This window comes from Spermophilus citellus (assembly GCF_964194105.1).
Source record: "Spermophilus citellus genome assembly, chromosome: 18".
NCBI classification, from domain to species: Eukaryota; Metazoa; Chordata; class Mammalia; order Rodentia; family Sciuridae; genus Spermophilus; species Spermophilus citellus.
This window is the reverse complement of record NC_138200.1, coordinates 57,358,637-57,381,513: the sequence shown is the minus strand read 5'-3', so window position 1 is coordinate 57,381,513 and position 22,877 is coordinate 57,358,637. Positions and strand designations below refer to the sequence as shown.

The window sequence follows — 22,877 nt, the reverse complement described above, 5'->3', positions numbered from 1 at the left end:
AACCCTCAGGAAGTGAGATGTCAGGCCAGGGCCCACTTGGGACACAGCTGCAAGGCACTCTGCTGACAACAGGTCTCCTTCTTGTTCTAGGGCCTGGGTCACTGGACCTGCTGCTTTGAGAAGCTGGCTCTCTGAATGGAAAAGAGGAAGCCCTGAGCCCCTGCATTTGCTTTGGGCTCCAGAATGAGGGCTGATGGCTTAGGCTGGGTGGACCAGAGGTGCTGCCAGAGTGCTGGGGGCCCAGGCAGCCGGGCCTGGAAGGTGGCCACTGGCAGGGCTGCCCTTGGCTTCTCTACCACCTGTGTCACTCAGAGTGTGGCCTGCTTCGGGGAGTAGGCAATGCCTGTGTTGAGGTGCCAAGAGCTGTGCTTACCCCGCCCGCTGCCACTTTAGCACATCTAGCCGGGGTGTTACTCGGCAGGCAGCTCCTGCCCGTTGGCTCCTACTACAGCCATCTCTTCTTTCAGGGAGGAGGGCATGGCTCCTGGGCAAAGAGGAAAACTGGCAGGGTTGCCTGGGTACCCCATAACTATAGAAATGCAGAGCGGAGGGCAGCATGCTATAGGGATGGGTGGCTGGGGACAGCCCTGGGTCACGGCCTGATATTAACCTTCAGGTGGGTTTGTGTAAGCACTGGACCATGTCCATGAGACCCACCTTGAAGAGAGGCAGGACCAAATTCTAACTCCATGTGCCCCAGTCCTGCTCCAGCTGGCCTTTCAGCCTGGTCATACACAGCCTTACATTCTTGACATTCCAGAAGCATCCCTAGGATGATCCTCCCTCCGCAGACTAAGCCAAGAGTCTCTGGGCTTGGCTCCACCCCACCTACTCCAGGCCAGCTAGCGAAAGTGACAGAGTGAGGAGCCTTACATGTGAAGATGGGACACTCAATCAGCTGCACCAGTTTGTCCACCTCGGTGAGGAAGTCCACTGTGACTTCCAGGTCCCCACTGGGTGAACAGTCAAGGAAAAGTCTTCCCAGTGGGCCAGCATAGCTGTAGAGTTGGGCCAGGCTGGCCATACCTTCCCAAGAGCCGGCAGAGGCTGGACCGCAGGGGCTTGCGCCCCAGCTCAGAGCTCCATGTATCCCTCTCACTTGGCCCTGGTTTCCTGGGCAGAGCCTGGCTCTTGCTAGCCATAATCTGGCATACAAAGGACACTTCTATTCTCTTTGCCTGTCTATTCCTCCTGTGTGGGTGCTCGGGTTCCCCTCGGGCAGCTCTCTTCTCTTTGCCCCTGTGACTGGGTTGAGGCACCAGGAGTGGTACTGGGCCTGGAGAGGCTCTTTATCATGGTCCTGCAGTCTGCAGAGGGAGGGCTGGGCAGGAAAGGCCCATGTTTCTGAGAGGACAGCCCACCACAGGCCAATGTCAGGGCTGTAGCAAGCAGTGAAGCTGGGCAGTGGCTTCCCTGTCTCTAGGTCACACAAGTGGCCAAGAGGAGAAAGTTCAGGTTGTGGAAGGAGAGAAGACACCCTGAAGGGAGCCAGTCACAGCCACATCTGACTTCTGCTGAAGCACCTCACGTACCTCCTTCCTCCCCTAGCTCTTGGCCCATGAGGAAGGTGGCTACTTTTGCCTCCTAAATAAAGCTCTGATCCACGGTCACACCTCAGGCTTGTACTAGAGGTTAGTTTGCTTTTCAGCATTAAAGAAAATCTGGACGTGGCCATGGAGGTCTTCAGTAAGGCAGGTACTGAGGTGTGCGCGGGCTCCCCCTCTTGAAGCTTCTTGTCCAGCCTGTTTTCTCTCACTGGGTCATCCGCAGAGCTTCCCAGGCCCTGGCTCTGTGGCCTTGGAAGGTCCCAACAGCAGAGCTCAACTTGAAGACCCCACCTAGGCTCTGCAGCAGCCCGGCGTGGTTTTACTCCCAGGGCTTGCGCATACTCTCAGCCTGCACAAAAATGGTGCTAGCTGTGATGTGAAGGCGGCTCTGAGATGGCTGTTCGCTGCAAACAGCATTCTCCAACATGTCCCTCACGGTGCCCCTGGTGGGGTGGCCCAGGTGGCACAGCCCTGGAGTCAGAGGGGAGGGCAGGGCAGGAGTATGGCAGGCCCCCCTCCTATCTCTCAGCCGGTTACCAAACCGAAGTGTGAGAAAGGATACAACTTCTGGATGAGGTCATAGGCGTGCCGGTAGTTCTGGGTAAGGAAGCAGAGGGACACCGTGGTGACTGGGTTGTGGCACCAGGAGCGGTACAGGCAGCAGAAGAGGTTCTGGCTCTCCTAGGGAGAGAGCTGCAACAGTTAGGAGGCCCTGCCCTTCCACTCCAGGTGGACCTGCAGAGAGAAGGACCTGGAAGGGCCTGAGAACTGGGGGCCCTTGGGAGCAGCCAGGGTGCCAACTCAGCACCCTAGCTGTTTGGCAGCCCAGCTGGGAACAAGCTGTCACAAAGGAAATGCTGACAGCTCCTCCTCAGACCCTGTCATTACCTCCCAGCCCCACAGAGCCACGTGGGGGCATGAGGGCCTGGTCTGAGCCAGCCTACCCTTTGTGCTGGCGTTTCTGCCCCTGGCAAAATAACAGTCATTGTCCTCCCCAGAACTCTGTGGTCCTGGAGTCCGGGAGGCTGGGTGGTGTGGGCCAAGAAGAAGCTTCCCCTGGGGCTAGGAGATGCTGGCTGGGTCCTCCTCTCTGTCACCAATGCCATTTCCTCCCCTCTGGCAGCTCACCTTGTATGCTTGGCCTTCATCGGACACCAGCCCAGAAGCCCACACTTGGAGGAGTCCCTACCGCTAAGAAAAATTCTTAAGCCCTCTGTAAATGTATGGAAGGAACCACAGGAGGAAGGCAGGGCTGTGGCCTGGATCATTCTGAGCTCCTTGGCCCCAGATGCCCTCAGATATGGGCTTAGATGTCCTTGCGACTCCTGGGAGGCGGGGAAAGGCAGGATCCACAGGGACTGAGCTGGGCATGGGAGCAGAGGGGAGGTGACCAAAGCCCAGATTGGGGAATAAACCCCTGGAACTCCGGCATCAAGGACAGTGCCAGCCCCTGGTGGCCTCTGCAGCCTACTCCCTCCCTCAGTGGGATAAGAGGGGCCTGATGGCTGTCTCTCCCCATCTCGCACAAGTACCTCCCTCTTTTCTCTGACCAGCCCTCGGGTGTCCTCAACCAAAGGACTGTGCAGGCAGCAACATGACACCCTGTAAAGGTCTTTTATGAGACAGAATGTGTCCAGCTTTGGGAGAGGGGCCAGGGCAAGGAGAAGGGGGAGAACAATTAAGCCCTAGTTCCCCCGCAGGTCTCTGATCCAGAAGCCTGACCTAAGAGGTGGCCTTGCCCAGCAGGTGGGCCCTGAGCCAGGAGAGCTGTGGTACCAGGTGGAGTGGGGTCAGTGAGTAGAGAAGTCAGGGCCACTGGTGGGTCAGGCAGGGCACATGGACCTTGCACAGGGCATGGAGCCTTCTGCGGGCAGAAACCTCAGCAGTGTGTGACTCACTCCATGGCTGGCTGTTTACCCTCCACATTCCACCCTGGACCAGGGAAGACCTTGACTTCATCTCTGTTTCCTCTTGGGCTAGGCTGAGGGGACACTGGGTGTCTGTTTGCACATGGCCTAAACCAGGAGTCAGAGCCCATGGGCGTGGAGTACCAGAGTCTTCAGGTCCTTGAGCTGATTTCTTAGCTGGAAGAGTTCGGTGGAGGTGAGCAGGATGGTGTTGAGGGTGTGCACCATGGTAGAGGCGAACTTGAGATCCTCCTCCCGGAGTAGGATGTCTGCCATTGAGTGGAAGATGTTTTCTGCATTCAACAGGAGACAGAGCTGCCTGGAAAACAGGGAGAGCGGCACTTATGCTTAGGTCACCCTGGGCCTCGACCTGGGGAGCCTCCTCCTAGGGGTGCTACTACCAATTAGCCACATTCCCAGCCTTTTTAAAATTTTGAGACAGTTTCACTAGGTTGCCCAGGCTTTGAACTTGTGATCCTCTTGCTTCAGCCTCCTGAGCCTCTGGGATCACAGGCGTGAGCGACCATGGCTGCTAGCATTCTTATTCTTGTTTTTGCAGTGCTGGGGATTGAGCCCAGCACCTTGCACATGCTAGGCGAGTGCTCTACCACTGAGCTACACCCTAAGCCCTAAGCCTCCTTTTCTGCCTGGACAGATCTCATCTTCATCTGAGAACTTCTTCCCACATAGGTCACTGTTACTGTCCCCTCACAAAAGCCTCTGAGGTCAGGGGTCTGTGCTGCTCATGCTGCATCCCCTGCTGGGGGGACAGCTGCAGATGCAGGGGCTTGGTAGGACCTGTGGGCTGAATGGGCCCTTATGACAGCTTTATCTTCAGGGTCCAGATGAAGAACCTGGAACAGGGAAGTGAAGTGGCTTTGCCAAGGTGGCAGCATGAGGGGGACCAGCCCTGGCTCCACTGGTGCCACAGGCCACGTTTCTTCTCTGAGTCCTGGGGGTGGGACTGGGCTTGGTGGAAAACAGCCTCCATGGTATAAAAGAAGAACCCAGGGAGTGAAGCAAAGCAGGTTCTCCAGGTCCTGAGGCAAGGGGATGTCAACAGTGGACAAGGGGGTCTTGAGGACAGACTCAGAGGAAGCCTGTTGACCTGTTCATCGGGCCACGTGCTCTCAGAGGCCCAGCCTTGAGGGAAGAGCAGAAGAGCACTTCAAGGTTACCTGGGCAATAGCTTCCCAGTTAGGTGAAGGGGGCGGGCAGGACTGGGAAAGGGCTGGAGAGAGGGTGGGTGGGTGGCATGGTGTTTTTTGTTGGTGTGGGCTGATGGCCCATGGCACCTTGCCCTCACAGTCTCCCATCTGGTGCTGTCATCATCTGCCTGACTCCTAGTCACTGCCCCAGGATAGCAACACCACACACCAGACACCAGACACCAGACAAGGGGTTAAGGCCTCAGGGTCCTGCCTGCCGAACAACAAGAACCACATTTTGAGGCAACATGCCCGAAACATGTCCACTTCCTCCCAGGCAGTCAGCTCATCTGGAGCTCTGGGAGCATTATCAGGAACTGGTTTCCTGTTCCCTTTGAATACCAGCCATGGCTTTGGGACCAGGCTGGAGAAGATTCAGCCCCACCCCCAAACCGGGAAAAGTCCCCGAGCATTTGGTAATGGAGAGGACAAAGCACAAAGAGCAAACAGCGGGCAGGCCGTCGGCAGCCTAGCCCCAGCTGGAAGCCACAGGCTTGGGCAAGAGACCATGAGAGAAACCCAACCAAGGCCGAGGAGGCACAGAGGAGCTGGGTGGTGTGGGGGTGGGGGGAAGTGGACAAATGGACCAGGGGCCACTTCATCTCTGACTCACACACTGGCCTGAGTGGCTCTCCTAGCCCTAGGGGGTGGGTACAGGCTTTGGAGCCCGATGGCTCCAGCCGCCAGCTGTGTGACCTCAATGTCTCTGCGCAGCAATGTCAACTTTTAAGTGGGGCAATGCTTGCCTGTAAAGTGGGGGAAATGCTTAGTGGTCAGACATGTCATGTGAGATGCCAGTGTTCAGCATGGGCACACAGGGGCCAGGGCCCCCAGTGTGGAGGTGACAGCCGGCCTCCTTCCTTACGACTTGGGACAGTACTTCCTGTCCCCTCTTCATGCTCCCACCCCTAGATGAGTCCTGTCTCCAAGGCTGTGGGACAGAAATGTTCCAGAAGGGCAGGCTGGGGTGGAAGGGGAGTGTTCTGACAAATGGTCACAAATGCCCGTCGCCTGCAGCTGCTACCGTCTCCATGACAGAGGCTAGCAGCTGAGCTGCTGCCAGGCAGCGCTCTCCAGGAACCTCAGGCTGGCCCAGCCCAGCAGGGACCTGCAGCAGCTGGAGGGCAGGGGTGGCCTCTCATGTGAGGATGAGTCCTGAGTTTCTGAGGGGAGGAGGGACAAGAGGATTGGTGAGGAGAGGCGGGTGCCAAGGTCTCCTGGTGTCCCAGAGAACCTAGGGAAAGGGACACGTTACAGATCAGGGATGTTTTCCGGAAACATTTTTCTTTTGTTGCTGGTGACGCTACCCTCTCCTGGTTTTCCTCTCGCCTGACTGCGCCCCTTCCTCTGAGGGTGGGGTGTCCCTCTGCTCGTTTCTGGTCTGCATCTCCCAGTGGTCCTGATGGGATTCTGGATATGTTCGGAGTTGCCTGGTGATCAGGGCTGCCCTGGCCCCAGCCCTGCTGAGCTCTGGGTGGGACAGCACTTGTCAGGTGGATGACCCTGCTCAGCCATCTACAAGGCATTTCAAACTTTGTAGGACCACAACCCTATTCTTGTGTCCCTGGAGACTCCCTTCCTGTCTCAGTAACGGCATCACTGCTCACTCAGCTGCTCAAGCCCAAACCAAGGAGCCCTCCTCCCTCACCCAGCCCTGGCATCAGGCCATTAGATCCAGGAGCCTCACCTTCAGAGCACCTCCTGCCTCGGCCTCCTGGTCCCATCTTAGCTACCATCGCACCAGGGCAACCTCCAGCCACGTCTTGCTGGGTCTCTCTCCTGCTATTCCTCTCACCCTCCCCACACCAGCTGGGGCCATCCTATGGGATGCAAGGTCCGCCCTTGCTCTAGCCTCGTCAGGGGCTTCCTCCTGGATCTAACACAGAGCCTGGCTCGTCCTGTCCTTCACTAGGGATGTCCCAGCCTCTCGGGCTTTTCTTCTGTTCCGGGTCTCACTTTGCCTGCTGTGCAAAAAGGCTCTCCCATGGTCTGGCCCATGGCTGGCTCCCTACTGTGACCAAGGTCTCAGCTCCACCCTGGGTCCTGCAGAGGCCACTCTGATGTGCCCTGTCCTCCCACCAGCCCCTTCTAAGAATGGGACCAATGTCTTTCAGAGTGTCAATCACTATGTCATGTTGGTGTCCTTGTTTGCTGGGTTCCTGTCTCACTCACTAGAATATGAGTTGCAAAGGCAGGGCCTTGTCTGTGACCCGCGTGAGCCTCAAACCAAGAGGGCCTGGTGTCCGACAGCCACTCCATCATCACTGGTAGGTGTCACTGAACAAAGGGACCTTGCTCATCTTGCTTAGAGTCTTAGACTCCATTCCAGCATGTTATCTCTGCTCACCTCTGTCAAGTTCCTGCACACTGCCCTGATATTACACTTTCGCCCTCATGCCCACCAGGCCAGGGCCTCTGGTGATGGGGGCACATCATGGTGGGAGCACACAGTGGAGCAGACCACTTACATGAGAAGGCAGAAAGCAGAGGCACTGAGGAGAGAAGTCTCACAATCCCCTTCAAGGTCATGTCCCCAGTGACCTAAGAACCTCCCATAAAGCCCCACCTCCTGAAGGCTCATAGCAACTCCCAGCAGCACCACTCCGAGGACCAAGTCTTTGACATGTGGCCCTTTGGGGCACGCTATCCACACTCAAATCAGCACCTCCTTGTCAGGAGTCCCCCGCTGGAGACAAGACTGCAGAGGGGAGGGAGAGCTAGGAACAGGCACCAGAGCGCACAGTGTTGGGGAGCCCTCCAGCATGCTCTGGACATTCGCTGCTACCCTGGCCCCAGGAGGGTGCTGGGCAGAACCAGGAAGGGCTCCTTGGGGGTCATGGCTCCCAGGGCTCTGTTTCTGGCCGTGCTAGTCCTGTGGCTGTGGCAAGGGGAAGAGAGCAGAGATGGGGGCCAAACTTGCTTCACCCAAAGACATTCTTGGTTTGGGGACACGGAGTCTCCCAGGCTGCATTCACAAAACCTCAAGGAGAGGAATAACAGTGACGGTTTTAGCTAAGTCAGGGCACCGTGAATAGACGACACGTGCCGTGTGAACCTCCTGGGATCCAGCCAGGCAGTGATGGCCGGGAACAGCAGCTCCTATTCTGTTCTGGGTCATCACCAGGTACACGGCCCTGTCCTGGGTGCCCAGGGCAGAGGGGAGGCTGAATCTGGGTCCTTCAGCTGGACCCTGTCTTGGAGAGCTCTGAGGGCACAGCAGGATGCCAGTATCCACTCTGGGGTCAAGAAGTGGGGAAGGAAGAAGGGGGGGTCCACTTTTCATTGCAACCACAAATCCATGACGGGATCTGCCCAGGCAGCCTCAGTTTCCATGTGCCTGGCCCTGGCTTCTGAGCCCCTCCTGTGGCTTCTTGCTGACTCCTCACACAACCTGGGCAGGCACAGAGGTTACAGGATTAATACCCCCCTGAAGAGGAGTCTGAAGTTCAGAAAGGACCCACACCATCACTCACAAAGCTAACCAGGGGAGGGGGAATGGAGATTCAGAGCTGGAAGAGCCAGCTTCAGAGCCCAAGTTTCTCTTCAACACTTTGTTTCTCTGGTGCCCATCCCTGCTGGGTAGAGGCCTGGCAGATGGCTGCCTCGCAGGGCTGCTGCGTCATCACTTCTCTGTTGAGCCCCAGCCTGGCTTGAGCAGCCTGCCTGGCTCTCAAGCATAGCGTCAATAATGGAACACAGCTTGCAAGTATTATACATTTGCCCATATTTTTTCATACCCACATTAAAGTGCTATTCATCATGAGACAATGGCCTGGAAAGTGCTTGGGGACAAGGCAGAGAGGTGGGGTGGGAGGGAACCTGAATGAGGACACAGGGCACCTCTTGCGCCATCTTGGAGGTGGACAGGGTGCACATCCATATGTGCTGAGTTGGTAAGAGGCCTCTGGTGTGCAGCCTGACCCGGGGGGAGGAGGATAGCCGTGGCCAGGAGGAAGGAGGCACGACCATCAGGAAGGGCTCCCCACTTGGCAATGGAGCCGCGGGCCTTCGTCCGAGCTGTGCCGGGGGGCCATGGCTCTCGCACACAGACTGGAGCCCCGATGGTCATGGCGCTGCCTCTCCCTTTGGGCCGCCTGCTGTAGCCTGGACTGTTGTTCCCCTCCTTCCAGGTGTGGTTTCAAGCTGGGAGCAGCAGCTTCTGGTTGCTTCCTCTGCCACATACCAGGAGTTCTCAGGGGAGCTACATGCCCACTCTGAACTCTCTAGGACCCAGGAGAGGGGTCGTTGCTTTCCCTTACCAGCTGAGACAGTGCTGTCTTGCTCATAGAAATGTCTTTCTTTGGGACAGTCTCAGAACACCAAGGCTTGGACGTTACTGGGACAGGGACACTCTGAGACAATGTCTGCCTGGAAGTGGCTGTCCCACACCTGCCAGCTGCTGTGATCCTCTATCACTGTCTTCAACACTGACACTGGTAAGCATCACCACGCACCAAGCTCCAGGCCTGGACTGCTGCTTGCCTTGGCGACAGCCCACAACAAAAGCTGCTTTGCCAAGTACTCTTTGGTCTTGTGGGGCCTCATGCCTCTGGATGGCCCTAGACTAGACAGTCACCCTGTAGCCACATGGCTGTAAATCAGCAGAGGGACTGCTCTTCTCTGTTCCATCCCAGGTTGTAGGGAAAGGGGCCACAAGCTGCTTCTCCTCCAGGTACCTGACAGGCCAACTCAGCATAAGTCAAACCTTGGTCTGGAGGATAAGACCTCTTGGTGGCTTAACCCTCAACTTCTGGGGCTCTGCACAGAGCAGAAGAGCTACCACGTGGACACCACTCTCCATGGGAGCAAGGGCTGCTTCTACAGCCAAAGGCTTCTTCTTCTTCTTTTTTTTTTTTTTTTGAGAGAGAGAGAGAGAGAGAGAGAGAGAGAGAGAGAATTTTGATATTTATTTTTTAATTTTTGGCAGGCACATCTTTGTTGGTATGTGGTGCTGAGGATCATCTTTGTTGGTATGTGGTGCTAAGGATTGAACCCGGGCCGCACGCATGCCAGGCGAGCGCGCTACTGCTTGAGCCACATCCCCAGCCCAGCCAAGGGCTTCTCTTGGCCATTTGGCTCCTGAGGCTGAGGGGCCATCCTGGGGGCCTGTGTGGAGCATGAAGAACTCCACATGGTAGTGGGAGGATTGTGGACATATCCTTTCACAATGGAACCACCCTGGGTGCCTGGAGGCAGGGCAGGGCAGGGTGTGAAGGTATAGGTGCTGGGAACAACTGGAGCCCCCAGTGGGAGAAGCTGGGAAGGGCCTCCTTCACAGCACTATCTGCAAGGAGCAGGGGCCCCAAACTGCAATGAGGGCCCTAAAGGGAAGAGGCCCAAGTTCACAGGACCCTTGAAGGGTAAGAATTCCACCAGGCTTTGCCTGGGGAATCTCAACTTTGCCATGTGGCTTCAGGGGAGACTTTTTCCCATGACCCTACTCCTCTGCTCCGAGAACAGGATGAGCAAAACTGCCAAGATCAAACATGGCCTCCCCCATCCACACTGTCAGCAAATCATTCCCTGGTCCCTTGGCCATTTGCTCGTGACACTCATGCTGACTCCCATTTGTGACTCCTCTGGCTTTGCCACCCAATAAAGGTATGCTGACACCCCACCACCCCTGCCTACACTGCGATTGCTACAACACTGCACGAGGACCTGAGGGTGGCCGGGGAGGGAGCCATTCCACACACGGGGCAGGGCCTGCTCCCTCCCGCACTCCCTCCTTCCTCAGGCCTGGCTTTTTCTTAGGGAATGACAAGAGGCAGAAGCAGATGAGGCCTCTGACCCATGGCGGGGATGCTGGGTGAGGGTTCAGCCTGGGCGGACGGGAGAGGCTTACGCTCAGGAATGCCTGGGTGCCAGCTGGCCAGACAGTGTGGGCCTGCAGGGTGCTGGGCACGGCCTACTCCTTTGGCAAGCCAACCCCAGGCTATTACAGAGCAAGGTGTGGGAAGGGCACCAGAGGGACCCGAGTTTAAGGGGAAACGGAGGTGAGTGATCATCTTCCCCTGGACATTTGACATTCTCTACTGTCCCAAACAATGTCACCACACTAAGAAATCCCCTAGCAGAGCACAGAACAGCTGGCCTGTGGGGAAGAGACTCGACTCAAGTCTCCTAAGTGGAGCTGGCGGTGCTGAGCTGGGAGTGCCCACCTCCTGCTGCAACCTTTCCAGTTGCTATTAATACCGTCCAGCTCTGCTCCAGCCCGCGCTTGCCTCTCAGCACGAACTGGCCCACAACAAACAGAAAACGTAAGCCTCAGCTGGTAGGAGGACAACTGTGGCCAGGAGGGAGGGCATGTCCCAGCTCTTTAGTTCTCCCTGACCCTCTCCCACTGTCCCTGGTGCAATCGATGGAACCAGTCCTTGAGAGGTGTCTTGTTAGTGGCACATGAGAAGCAGGGTCTGGATGACTGCACTGGCAGCCTCCTGTTAGACTGGCTCCACCAGATACAGCGAGGTGCCTTCTGCTTCCTCAAACTGCTCTAAACTCTCGATTTGGGGTCTGAGGGGCCCCAATGCTGCCCTATCTAGCTCTTTGTGCCTCTGCTTCTCTGCTGTCTGGCATTAGAACCTCTGTCTCCTACTTAGGCAGGACCGATTCTCCTGCACCACAGGCTGGACAGGTCCTGCTGCAAACTCAGCTCCTTGGTGGGTCAGGCCTGGGCTCCCATGCTGGCCAGTGCCAGCCCTGGACAGGGGGCCCTAGCACATGACTGGACAGGTAATGCTGACTCCAGGTTTCTCTCATTGGTTGGTGTGGACTCCTCCCTACACCCACAAGTGGCTTTAGGGCTGGATCAAGTCATTCCATCTCCCCTCTTCCCTCTGGCCTGGGCCTTCTTCCTCCACTTCTATCCTCAGCCAGTCCCACCAGTGGACGGCTCATTTCCTTTCTATACTGGCTAGCAGTGGATGTCCACGCCTCTTGCGCAACCCCAAGGGGGCATGGGAGATGCTGGGGGTCTCCCACCAATCCCAGTGTGCAACCTAACATGGAGGGGAGAGAATGCAGAAGCCCACAGCCCTTCCCACCAGAGAGGACATGCTGTCTGCAATGTCCGGCCCAATAGCTGGGCTCCTTCAGGAATTTAAAGAGCAAGTAGCTTTTGGGTTAGCAGAACCCTAGGGTGGGAGAGGAAGGAGAGGCCTCCCCTATGAGGTTCCGAAAGCCCCCGAGTTTTAATGTGTCTTACCCCTCCCCCTTGCTCCCTTCCCTTCCAACTCTCTGCTTCCCAAGTATGAAAATTGTAAATCTGTTTTATTTATTTCAATCAATCCTCGGCAGTGTGCCCCTCAGGGCAAAGGCAGCCATGGTAACCCTGCCAACTCATGCCTTAAAAATTCATCGTGTTTAATGCAGTCGATGTGTCTGATACACTTAAAAGTTTCTTGGGGGCGGGGGTGGGTGGAGGGGGAGGAAGAGGAGACACAAGGGCTTGTTTTTCTGGGTCTTGTTGGGAGCTGGTGGAATGGGATGGATGATTGGGAAGAGGCGAGGAAGAAAGGGGCCTTTTGTCCTCTCAGCTATCTGTCCCTCTGTTCAAGAGCAGCTACTGCCAGGCTGGGGGTGGTGATGTCACAGTACCTGGGAGGGATCATATAGAGACTTTCAGGGAAGGTCCCATCAGGGCAGGAATGCTGTAGAAAACCAGATGGCCTCACTGAGATGGCCAGGTCATTCTGGGCTTGGGCTTTGCTCTAGGGACTAAGCTGAGAACAGGGAAGAGCATGAGAGGTGACTTCTGCCTCCTCTACCGCCCAGGGGGGCAGCTGGCAGCTCTCCCTGACATGGGTAGGGCTCCCCTCTCCAGGACAGAATTCATCTTCTCTCTGGCCCAGGGACTTGCTGGGCTGTATTTTCCATGTGCTCTTATTACTTGACCTGGCCTGTTCCCTGCTGCCTTTCCATAGACAGGCACTTCTCGAGCCCCCACTGGACCTGCACACATCCTTCTTGGGAGAAACATCGCCCTTTCCTGCCTCCTGGTAGCTGGTGCCCATCATCCCCTTCTGAAAGTTGTAACTGCCCCTCACCCTGGCCCATCCTTGGCTTATACAGTGACCTTCCACAGGAGCTGGACCCCGGTGCAAGTGGGGAGATGTGCACTTGTGGAACAGAAAATTAATGGCCAGGAAGGGACAAGGTGGCTTGGTTACCTTAGTCATGGAATTTGGCTTAGATGCAGAGCTGTAGGCAAAGGGACCTAGGGAATCAGGTGAATTCTGAAAATGATAATCGGGGATTCCGTGAGGTTTTGGTTGATGTACTTTCAGAAGCTGCAAGGAGGTCCTTGGAGGGAACTTGGCAGGTGTCTGGACTGAGTGAGTGTGACTTTGTTCAGATACTCCAGAATACGGCTGGGTGCAGTAAGACAGCCCAATTGTGGAATCAGAGCACAGCCCCGTGCTGGAGGTGCTAAAGCTGGGCCGGAGGACCCTGTGGCTCAGCCTAGATATGGTCTTGGTGCTAGAGAAAGAGACAATGCAGGGAGGCAAGGCTGGTGAGCAGAGAGTGTGGGTGGGGGCCACTGTCCCCCAGGCTGAAAACCCTTGGTATGGCCTCTCTGTGTTTAAGTTTCATCTTTTGAACCCTCAGAACAAATGAAAACAAAGAAATGGGCCACTACCGGAAACCCTGTTGTCTTCACACTGATCAACTCCAAGAAGCGCTGAGATGGCCAGGGTCTGGGACAGGACAGCTCCTGCCTTCTATGCCTAGGGATTTCCTTTGCTGGAATCACCACTTCCTTCCTCACAGTGCCCACAGATGAGACAGTTGTGGGGCAGGTCTCTACATTAGATACATCGTGTATGTTAAATCCTTTCAACATGGGACAGGGGTTACTGCAGCCCCTGCCCTAATGGGAATGTGACCAAAGCGTAGATCAGGGGCCTTGTCCAGGCCACATCAGGTCTCTGCCCCAGCACTTCATTTCTTAGCTGCTAAAGCTTCAGCACATCTCCACTTTGAGACTGTAACCCAGTTAGGGGCAACTTTCCATCGGTATTACTGGGACCTTCTTTCTTTCTTTCTTTTCTTTTTTTTTGCAGTATCCAATCCAGGACCTGGTACATTCTGGGCAAGAGCTCCACAACTGATCTACATCCCCAGGCCCACCGGGGCCTTCTGATCTATCAGAGCCTGTTCTTTCAGAAGCTCGCTAGGGCTCCCGGGTGGTATATCTGCAAACCAATTCCTAACCCGACCCTCCACCTTGGGGCCATGTCTGTAAGTGACAGGCACTGACCACACCTGGCCAGGACAGTGCTGGCCTGTTATTCACACTTAGTTCTGCCCTGCTGGGGTGATGGCTTGTCTCCAAGGGGATGAGAGGGAAGCAGGGCCTGGAAAATGCATCCACAGCTCACAGCCAGGACCTAAATTCAGACCTGGGAGAGGAGTCAATGGGCATGACTTCAACAGCAGGTTCCCAGAGGGACTGGGATGTAGCTCAGCAGTAGAGCACTTGCCTAGCATGCACGGGGCTCTGTGTTCCATTCACAGCACCACAAATACACACAAAAAACCTCCCACCAGCAGCTTCCCAGAAACCTCTGTTAGGGTGGCAGCTTCTGAGTATGGGTCCCAGGTCAGCTGCCTCCCAAAGTCCAGGGCAGGGGGATTTTAATATAATGACTCCTGGTGCCCAGGGAGACATGGTTAAAGCTGTTGCTGTGAATCCAGGGCTGATACTGCCAGGGAAACAGCACCCCTGAGCCCCAACTGCCCTGGAGTCTCCTTGGTGACTGTCAGAGAGCCACTGATGTAATCGCTCTCTCCCTCTGAAACCCTCTGGGCTCCGGCCCTCCTAAGCAGGATTTCCTCCTGAGGATGTACTAAGCCTCCCCTGCAGAGGTGGCCCTGCCTGTGAAGAGGCCGCCACAGCCTGGGATGCTGCTTCCTGGTCCCAGACCTGCCCACCATCCATGCCCCTGCCACCTTCCAGCCAGGCTCATGTGCTCCACTCCCTCATGGGACAGAAGAACCTGAAGCCTAGGACTGGTCTCAGAACACACAGTTAGGGACATAGTGGGGTCAGAGCTCGGGTCCCCGACTCAGAATTCATGTTCCTATTAGGTCAGATGGTCCCACATGGTGACCTATCCGCAGAGGGTCACAGATCTCCCCTCCCTAGGCTAATTCCTCCTTCTATCCATTCAAGGGCCCTCATAACTACAGCTTGAAGGTCCAGGGGCAGAGATGCCTCCCCACCCCTGCATGTGACCTTACGATGGCTCCTCAGTTAAATTCTGTCTTAGGACAGGGAAGAAAGAAGCATATTTGTAACTCTGCTGCTCCCCTCTTCAAACTACAGGGGTGGCCTTCTGGGACAGGAGGCAAGTGAGTGCCCAGAGTTCAGAGAGTGCCAAAGGGCTGCACCATCATACTCTCGAATGCTGGGCATCCCCAGCCCCACAGTCTTCCTGTTATCACACTGTTCTGTTCACATTTTCCTTTATTTCACCCAATTATTCCCACACTAGTCGCTTTCTTCCAGGCCAAGGGATCACCCCCTGCTGCTGTTTATACATCCACAAACAGACGGGCGGTATCCCTTCCACTGCAGTCAGAGTGGAGCCCCATGTGGAGGCCTTGTCGGGGCACCCTCCTTTCCCTCTGCCCTTACAGCATGAGCCCAATTGTGTTCCTGGTGGCTGTGGGTCCTGGCTGATCACAGGGATCCTCTGATAGCTCACATTCCATGGCGCCCTTTTAGGATTTAATGTGCTCGGAAGTGGTTCCAAGCAGGGGTTGTCATTTTGATTCTGGTGATACCTCCCAGCGGAGTCACCGTCTCTGGTCCTATTAGTGTCCTCACCTACCCAGAAAGCTGCACACTTACCCTCCAGGATCAGGAGGCCCCCTCCTTAGTTGAGGGACCGCTGAATCTGGGGTTTGTGAATCACCTAAGGACTCCCGGAGACACCAGGACTGCAGAGAGGCCCCACCTCTAGGTGTGGGTGCTCCGCGTTCTTAAGCTTCTGGGATAGGTCTGAGAACTGCTGTCACAAACTGCCTCACCAGAGCCGAGAGCTCCACGCGCTGGCAGTGTCACTCTGGGTGGAAACGAGGGGATTTTAAGAGCAGTTTCAGAGGCTGTGTAGCAACAAAGCCTGGGCTTGGCCCAGATGCCTACCTTCTCATCCTGCCTCATCCTTACCTCCCTGGACCTGCTGTCCCGGTTTCTGCCTGCCACTGCACCCTCTGCTTCCCTCCTGTCCCTGCCTGCTGAGCACAGCCCTGCTCCTCTATGCACACACAAAGAAAATCAGACCAACTCGCAGACAAGACCCACGTTGTGTCCAGGACTCTTTCTGGCACCCACATGCAGGCAGTGGCTTCCTTTGGTGGCCTCAGAACTGGTCTCACCTCTAACAGCAACAGCATCCCTGGGGAAGGAAGCTTGGCTCGCCTGCTCCTGCGCCAGGCACCTGCCATCCTGCTTCCTGGTCACACAGCACATACACACAACACGACAGGCACCGGATTAGAAGCTAGAATGATGGGGTTTTTCTGGTCCTCACATTTTAGTCTGAGGTTTTGTGCAATTTTATGAACTGAGATGGTTTTCTGCAGCTCTTTACAAGTGTCTGCTTAAAGGGCACAGAGATAAGAGCGGAAAACAGAAGGGCTAGCTAAACACTAATGCCCACCACCGGCAACAAAGAGCAGCTCCCGGAGTGGCGGCTCTGCAGTCTCCTGGAACACTGGTAAAACGCACAGGGTCTGGCAGGGCTGGGAGGACGGCAGAGCCACAGCAGATGTGCAGGGACAAATGCGGCACGGAGGAGACCCTTTCAAGTATTCGCGGCTTCAGGTATTCTTATTTGTACCCTCCCCCACTGCCTGCCAGAAGACGGAAAAATTCCTTTTGTGATCAGTCATTTTCAGGGAATTTTAAGATGCATGAAATAGGCTTTTCGTCCACATGTTCCTTGCCAGCCCAGGAAATCTTCACGGGATTAAACATGTGAGAATGAGAAAAAGCCCCAGGCGTGCAGCGTCCTTGGAAGTTTCCACAGAGGAAAAGTCCCAGGACTTGGTTACAGACCAGACCCCCCAGCAGAGGACAGGGACTGGCTGCCCTCTACCTAGGACTTCGCCTTTGCCCCCCTGAGCAGCCTGGGCAGTCACACACAGAGAAACATGGGGCACTGGAACCCTCAGGCTTAGTGATGATCTACACGAGGGGAGAGAGTGCTCCTGAGCCACTGTGCCACTGTGCTCCAGCCCAGAGAGCAGAGCGCAGGGACCAGGTGAGGTCAGGATCCACGAGCCAGGAAAGGGTACAGGCAAGGCAGACTGTCGAGCAACCCTGAGGCCAGAATCCACTATGGAAAACCACAACGAACCAAGCCCCATGTTTATAAATGCACAGAGAAAGTTTTGGAGGGAAATTCATGAAGCCAATGACAGAGGCTCCTTTTGGAGAGGAGATGGTAGTAAAGGGTCTTTCGCAAGCTATGCTATATTTTTCTATTACTTCAATTCTTATTTTATATGCTTTCAATACTTTTAAGCATAAAAAAGAAAGTATTTAGAATCCTATATGTTTGAGACTGTCCTGGACTCCTTAGTGGAAACTGTCAGTGGCACAGTCCCAGAGCAGGGCCTGGAGAAAGTGGTGCCACTTGAGAGAGCCCTGAGAGGGCGGTGGGACTCTAGCAGCTCTTCCCTCTCCAGAGAGGGGCTGCTGCGGATTTAACAATGGAAACATGCATTTTACAAATGAGAGGATCAACAGCCGGGAAATGATATTTTTAGCTACTGTGGCTCTTTGCTTCAAAGGCGTATGTTTCATTTAGAACCAGGCAAACCTCCTACAAAGTCTGCCTGTTTGCAAGGAGTGATTAGCATAATACGAGTAGGAAAGAAGGCCTGGCTCCACTCGGAGGCAGGAGTGCCTACTACAGGGAGGCCTTCTCTTGAAATAGAACCGCCAGATGAGGAACGTCTTATCAATGGAGATGAAGCTTCACTTGGAGCCGAAACACTGCCTTACACTCTGGCCTGGCTACTGAAATGCAGCTGCCACTTGCATACAGTGGGATCTGAGGGTCTCAATGACCACAGCTCTACCCTGGAAGGCTGCCCTTCCGGGTGCCATTTAAATATCACCTTTGTCTCATGCAACTGTCCTCTTCCAAAGGGTCTTGGGGCTGCCTGTACAGAAGTCCTCTCTGAGGGGTAGGACAGGGCCAAGTCAAGGGTAAGCAGGAGGGATAGACAGCAGGTGGGGGCAATTACAGGATGCGGTCATAGGTGTTGACATCCCAGGGAGATTTCACCTCCAAGGTCATACTACTGTGGTGGGAAGGATGGTGCTGCCCCTCAGAGCTGCTGCAGGCACTCCCACCAGCCGGCCAGGCCTCTCCTCCCCTGGCTGCATGCTTGGCCTGTGGGAGCATCTTTTGATGGTTGCTGTTTCCTGCCTGGACACTGTCAGCTGGCTGGGAAGGACTTGGGGTCGTGCACATGTGAAGAGAGGCACGGACTCTTCTCATAACACCACATGAATGAAACAAAGGTGCGACCTTCCAAGACTGTAACTGCAGATACTCATCTCCCGGTAGCAGTGGAGACAGATAACACCCAGCAGCTGTTCCACAAGCCTTCCTCTTGCCTGTCACACCAGGCCAGGGGCACCATACTGAGGGGCTTGCCACAGGAGTTGGGGCTGTGGGTGGCAGTGGGGTGCTGGGAGCAGAGAGTGGCGGTTGCCTTCTATTTTAAGCACTTCTGGCAGGAATGAGAAGAGACTGGAAGGACCAGTCATTTCTCCATCACCTCTCCCCCTCAGTGCTCCCTCCAGAGGAAAGAACACAGATAGGTCTTCCTGCAGAGGGTCAGGAAACCAGGAAATGCTTGCAGACGGGGTGCACAGCTGAAGATCTGAGAAAGCAATTACCATGCTACTGGGGGGCCTGTGAGAAGCAGAAGGAGCCGGACTGGGGCAGTCACTCAGGCTGCAAGGGCAGGAAGGAAGGAGGGGAACTCCAGGTCCTGCCAACTGTTGTGGCCAGGGCTTCCAACAGAGGTGGGTGGGGGTCTCCTGCAGGAAAAGGGGAGGCTGGCCTTTGTCCATCAGGAAAGGAAGGGCTCAGCTCATAGGAAGGAAAAACTGACTCTTCTCAGGACAAATGAGTGGATGAGAAAGGCTGGCTGGATTCACAGGCCCTGGGAGTAAACTAACTAAAGCCAGCATCCCACCAAGAGCCAAGAGTATGTGTCCAGGTCAGGGACGTCCGGGGCATAGAGGAGGTTTTAAAGTTAGGTCAGATAATCTGCTTATACTGTCTGTCCCAGGAGCATGAATGTTCCAGAATGATGTGGTGGCAAGATGCCTTGTCAAGCGAGCTGCATGAGCAAACTCCTTAAGGAGCCTTTGCTGTTGTATGAGGCTAATGGCAGGGCAAGGGATACATGGCCGCAGCTATCACAGCGAATGAGTGGTCTTACCCACCCTGTTTCCTGCGACCCTCTCCTGGTGGGCCCTGGCCCTCTTTCATTTGTACAAACTGGAAGTTCTGGGAGCCCATAGGGCACTGAACTTAGGAGCCAGTCACCTCAGGCATGGCCTTGTGCACACCACGCCACCCCCAAGGCTCTGGCATGGCTGCACACCAGCAGCTTCTGTCAGGGACTTGGGCACCCCATGAGTGGGGTTTTGTGAACCTGTTCAGGCCCTTCAGTGGCTCACTGAGTACCATAGAGCTGCTCGTGAGGCAGCTCAGGGCCTGATCTGTCCCCGACTGCTGGGCCCCCTTGCCTTTCAGATACCCAAGTCCCACAGTTTTGGGAACCAGCCTCTGGACTCCTGAGCAGATGGCTAGCAGAGCCACAAACACTTCCTTTTCCTTGCTCCCAGCTAGTGCTTACTGCTCTCTCATGGCTCAGCTTAGACATCCATCTCTTTCCAGAAGCTTTCTTGGACCCCTCTACTGGACTGGGCACCTCACCCCCACCCCATCTGCTTCTACAGAGCATCAACACACCGCAATGTTACCAACTAAGCCTAGAGGGCAGGACCTAGCTCTGCCCATTGTGGTATCCCCACTGGTGGCCACTGGGCTTGACACTGGCAGACACACAGGACAGATCTGCTCAGTGACAAATAGCCACTTGGGGCTCTCTAGGCCAGCACAGCAGCAGGGCTGTCCTGGGTGCCAGGGCGAGACTCTTTTCCACGCTTATAGGGGAGGGGGCTGAGCTCTTGCTCCTGGCGTTCTGCTCTCAGATGCGAGGCTTTTGCCCGGCCTGACAGCTGTGGCCTAATTTCCAGGGCTATCACCGGGCTCCTTATTTTTACCCACTTGGTATTTTTCATAGCTGATGCATGGGGGATGGTGAGGGACTGGAGGTGGGGGAGGGTGTATACGAGAGGAAGACACAAATGCTGTGGGGCCAGGGCAGGTTGTGTGGTGTGGAATGTGCCAGGCAGGAAAGGGGTGGGGGTAGGCATGGGAACGTGGAGGAACCAAATGTTGTTATTTTTTTTCTTAAATTAAAAAAAAAAAAACAAAAAACAAAACCACAACAAACACCACCCCAAATCCTACCCCTTGCTTTTCCTCGGTAAGCATTTTCGACAAGGTCACAAATGCACTGGCTCTATAGATTTTTGGCTCCAAACCACATTTCAGGCAGCCTTTAAGAGCCAGTTCTTGGCGTAGCTTCAGCAGAGCCTGAGGAGAGGGAAAACTAGGGCACTTTTATGCTTTGAGAAAACATCAGATCCAGGTCACAGCTTCCTGGCTCCACTGAGCTGTGGGGCACCCCCTTTCACAGCCTGAACCTGAGCACCCCTCACTCCCAGACTGCATTTCCTTCAGGGCAGGAATCACAACACTGGGTCACATGTTTCTTTTTTACTTGTCACCTGTCCGCCTATTCCACTGAACTGCCACCTTTGTGCCAGCAGGAGCCACCGCTCTCAGTCCCTCTGTGTGTCCTGGCTGGCATGGGGCCCAGCCCATCCCAGGCCTCCAGAGCATTCACGGAATGGACAGCTGTGTCTAGGGAATATCTGCCCCCTGCCCTCTGGCTAGGTGAGCTCCTTCATACAAACTCCCTGGCACTCCATCTGCCTCTAAGATGCTCCCACCACACTCAAAAGGCTTCCTCTCAGGACTGTGGAGGCTAGGCCCTGGTTGGTCCAGGCCATGACTCCATTCAAAGGTGGCAATGGAGAGTAGTTACTGGAAAAAGAGCCTCAATTTCCTCCTGTGTTTAAGGACCTGATCCCGAAGGACCCTTTTGGCCACTGTCTGTCTGTCTGAAACTCTCCTGGTCTCTCTTCAGTGATGGCCCCATGGTTACCATCTGGGTGCACACACGTGGAGAGGGGACATAGAATGGGTCCTGCTGGGAGGTACTGGGCTGCATCCACCCCTAACTCCACACATGACAAGGGAAGATGCTTGGACTATCCTGCCAAGCACCGAAGCAGCCTCATAGGAGGGATTAGCCAGGAGGACCATGGGATTCCTCTCATGCTGCCCATACCCACTGGCCATGTCCTCCCTGTCTGCTCTCATGTGGTCTCTGGGAAGGTCGCTGGGCCATCTGTATCATTTCACCCTCCTCAATCCTCCTATAGCAACCGTGATAGGCCTGGAGTTGGGGTGTTGAGAGAACAGGAGAGCCATCCTGCCACACAGTGGGTGGCCTGAGCAAGAATGTGGCTGACATAAGAGGAAGAGGAGCCAGCTGTGGAGTGGGGAAAGGGAGACCCAGTCATGAGGACAGGAGGTGAACTCTAGCCTTGCTTGGACTTGGGAGTTTTTAATGGGCCATGCCTGCCTCTGTTGTATACTACCTTTAATATTTTTTAATGTGACACTGATAATTGGTTTTCTGTCATGCACCACTCAGAATTGGTCAGCTCTGCCCAAGAGCAGAGTTAGTTAAGTGAGGAGCAGGTACAGAGGATGGGAGCATGCCAGTGTTCAGTCTCCATTTAATGAGGACTCAGTGGCTCAAGAGCTCTCACTCTGTTAAAACAGAAGAAGGTGTGTCAGCTCCGATGCCTGCTTTCCGGCAGCCGAGGCAGCGAGGATGCCAAGCTCAGTTCTGTGACCCTATCCATCTCTGGGCCCCCTCTCAGCTTGTCACTTATGCTCCTACTGCAGTCACCATTGTGGCTACCCCTGACACTTCCCAGTTACCCTGCACCAGCCTCTCCGCTAGGCATTTCCCATATGTCATGTCACTTAATCCTTGCAGAGAGCAGGGCCGGGTAGTGACTGCTTCATTTTGCACTTATGCAGGGTTTGTTCTCAGGGGTGGTGGGGGTGTGGCTCAGTGGCCAACTGGCTGCCTAGCATGCACAAGGCCCTGGGTTTGATCCCCAGCACTGCCACAAAAGAAGCTACAGTGTGTGTTTAACATATACAAGGCCCTGAGTTTGACCCCAAAAAGTGTGTAGAAAGAAAACTGTGCTCAGGAAGGCAGCCATGTTGGGGGCCTCTTCTGCTTAGCATCTCATGGCAAGAGCAGCCTCTTTGATTCAGAGAGCTGTTGCTCCCTACTAGGTTTGGGAACTGTTAAAGCTGCCACTTGAGTCCTGCAGTCCTGCCCCTGTCACTGCTGTCCCCACCAGGGACACATGACCCTGTCTGGGTCAATCAGAGCCTCCTCCTGGAATATGACCTACAGAGATGTGATGGCTAAATGATACGGTGGCCATGTCTCTGTGATTTTGAAAAGACACATTAGGTGGTTTTTAAGGCCTTATTCAGAGCTAAGAAATAACACCTCTGGGGTCTTAGGCAGATCATCCCCAGTGTGCAACCACTGGGAATGCACAGTAAACACTCACTAGACCTCAGACTGCACTAAAAAATCAAAGGACAGCTTGCCTTTGCTGGTGTGGTGGCTCATGCTACTCTGGAGGCTGAGGCTGGATGATCACCTGAGCCCAGGAGTTTGTGACCAACCTGGGCAACAGAGTGGGACCCTGACTCAAAAGCAAACAAACAACAAAGGACACCATTAAGTGGGAGTGGGAAGGCCCGCCACAGGGTAGGAAAAGATAAGAACAGTTTGTGCAGCCAGAAAAAACTCAAACCCAAAATACACAAATCAGTAAGAAAAACATGAAAAACCCCACGGGCAACAGGTTTGTCATAAGAGGCTATCCAAAAGGCAAATCAGCTATGAAAAGTTGTGCAACTTCATTAATCTTCAGGAAAATGTGAATT

General features: G+C 54.9%; 1 protein-coding gene and 1 long non-coding RNA gene across 3 annotated transcripts in view; one reads left to right on the top strand and one right to left on the bottom strand.

The window, feature by feature from the left end:
- The window catches only part of VAC14 (VAC14 component of PIKFYVE complex), a 103,258-nt gene that overhangs the window by 7,501 nt on the left and 72,880 nt on the right, over positions 1 to 22,877 (bottom strand). The window contains exons 15-17 of the mRNA XM_081273370.1: positions 3,599 to 3,773; positions 2,110 to 2,228; positions 874 to 953 (exon numbers count right to left, since the gene is read on the bottom strand). Of these exons, the coding sequence (XP_081129496.1) occupies positions 874 to 953; positions 2,110 to 2,228; positions 3,599 to 3,773 (374 nt within the window). The remainder of the gene's footprint in view (positions 1 to 873; positions 954 to 2,109; positions 2,229 to 3,598; positions 3,774 to 22,877) is intronic.
- Positions 1 to 22,877, top strand: part of LOC308637160 — a 38,015-nt gene that overhangs the window by 2,668 nt on the left and 12,470 nt on the right. The window contains exons 2-3 of one of the 2 annotated variants that reach the window (XR_014019574.1): positions 8,972 to 9,098; positions 9,590 to 11,081. This is a non-coding gene — a long non-coding RNA (uncharacterized lncRNA). Of the gene's footprint in view, positions 1 to 8,971; positions 9,099 to 9,589; positions 11,082 to 22,877 lie in introns of those variants that run through there. The other variant, XR_014019573.1, reaches the window with a different exon arrangement.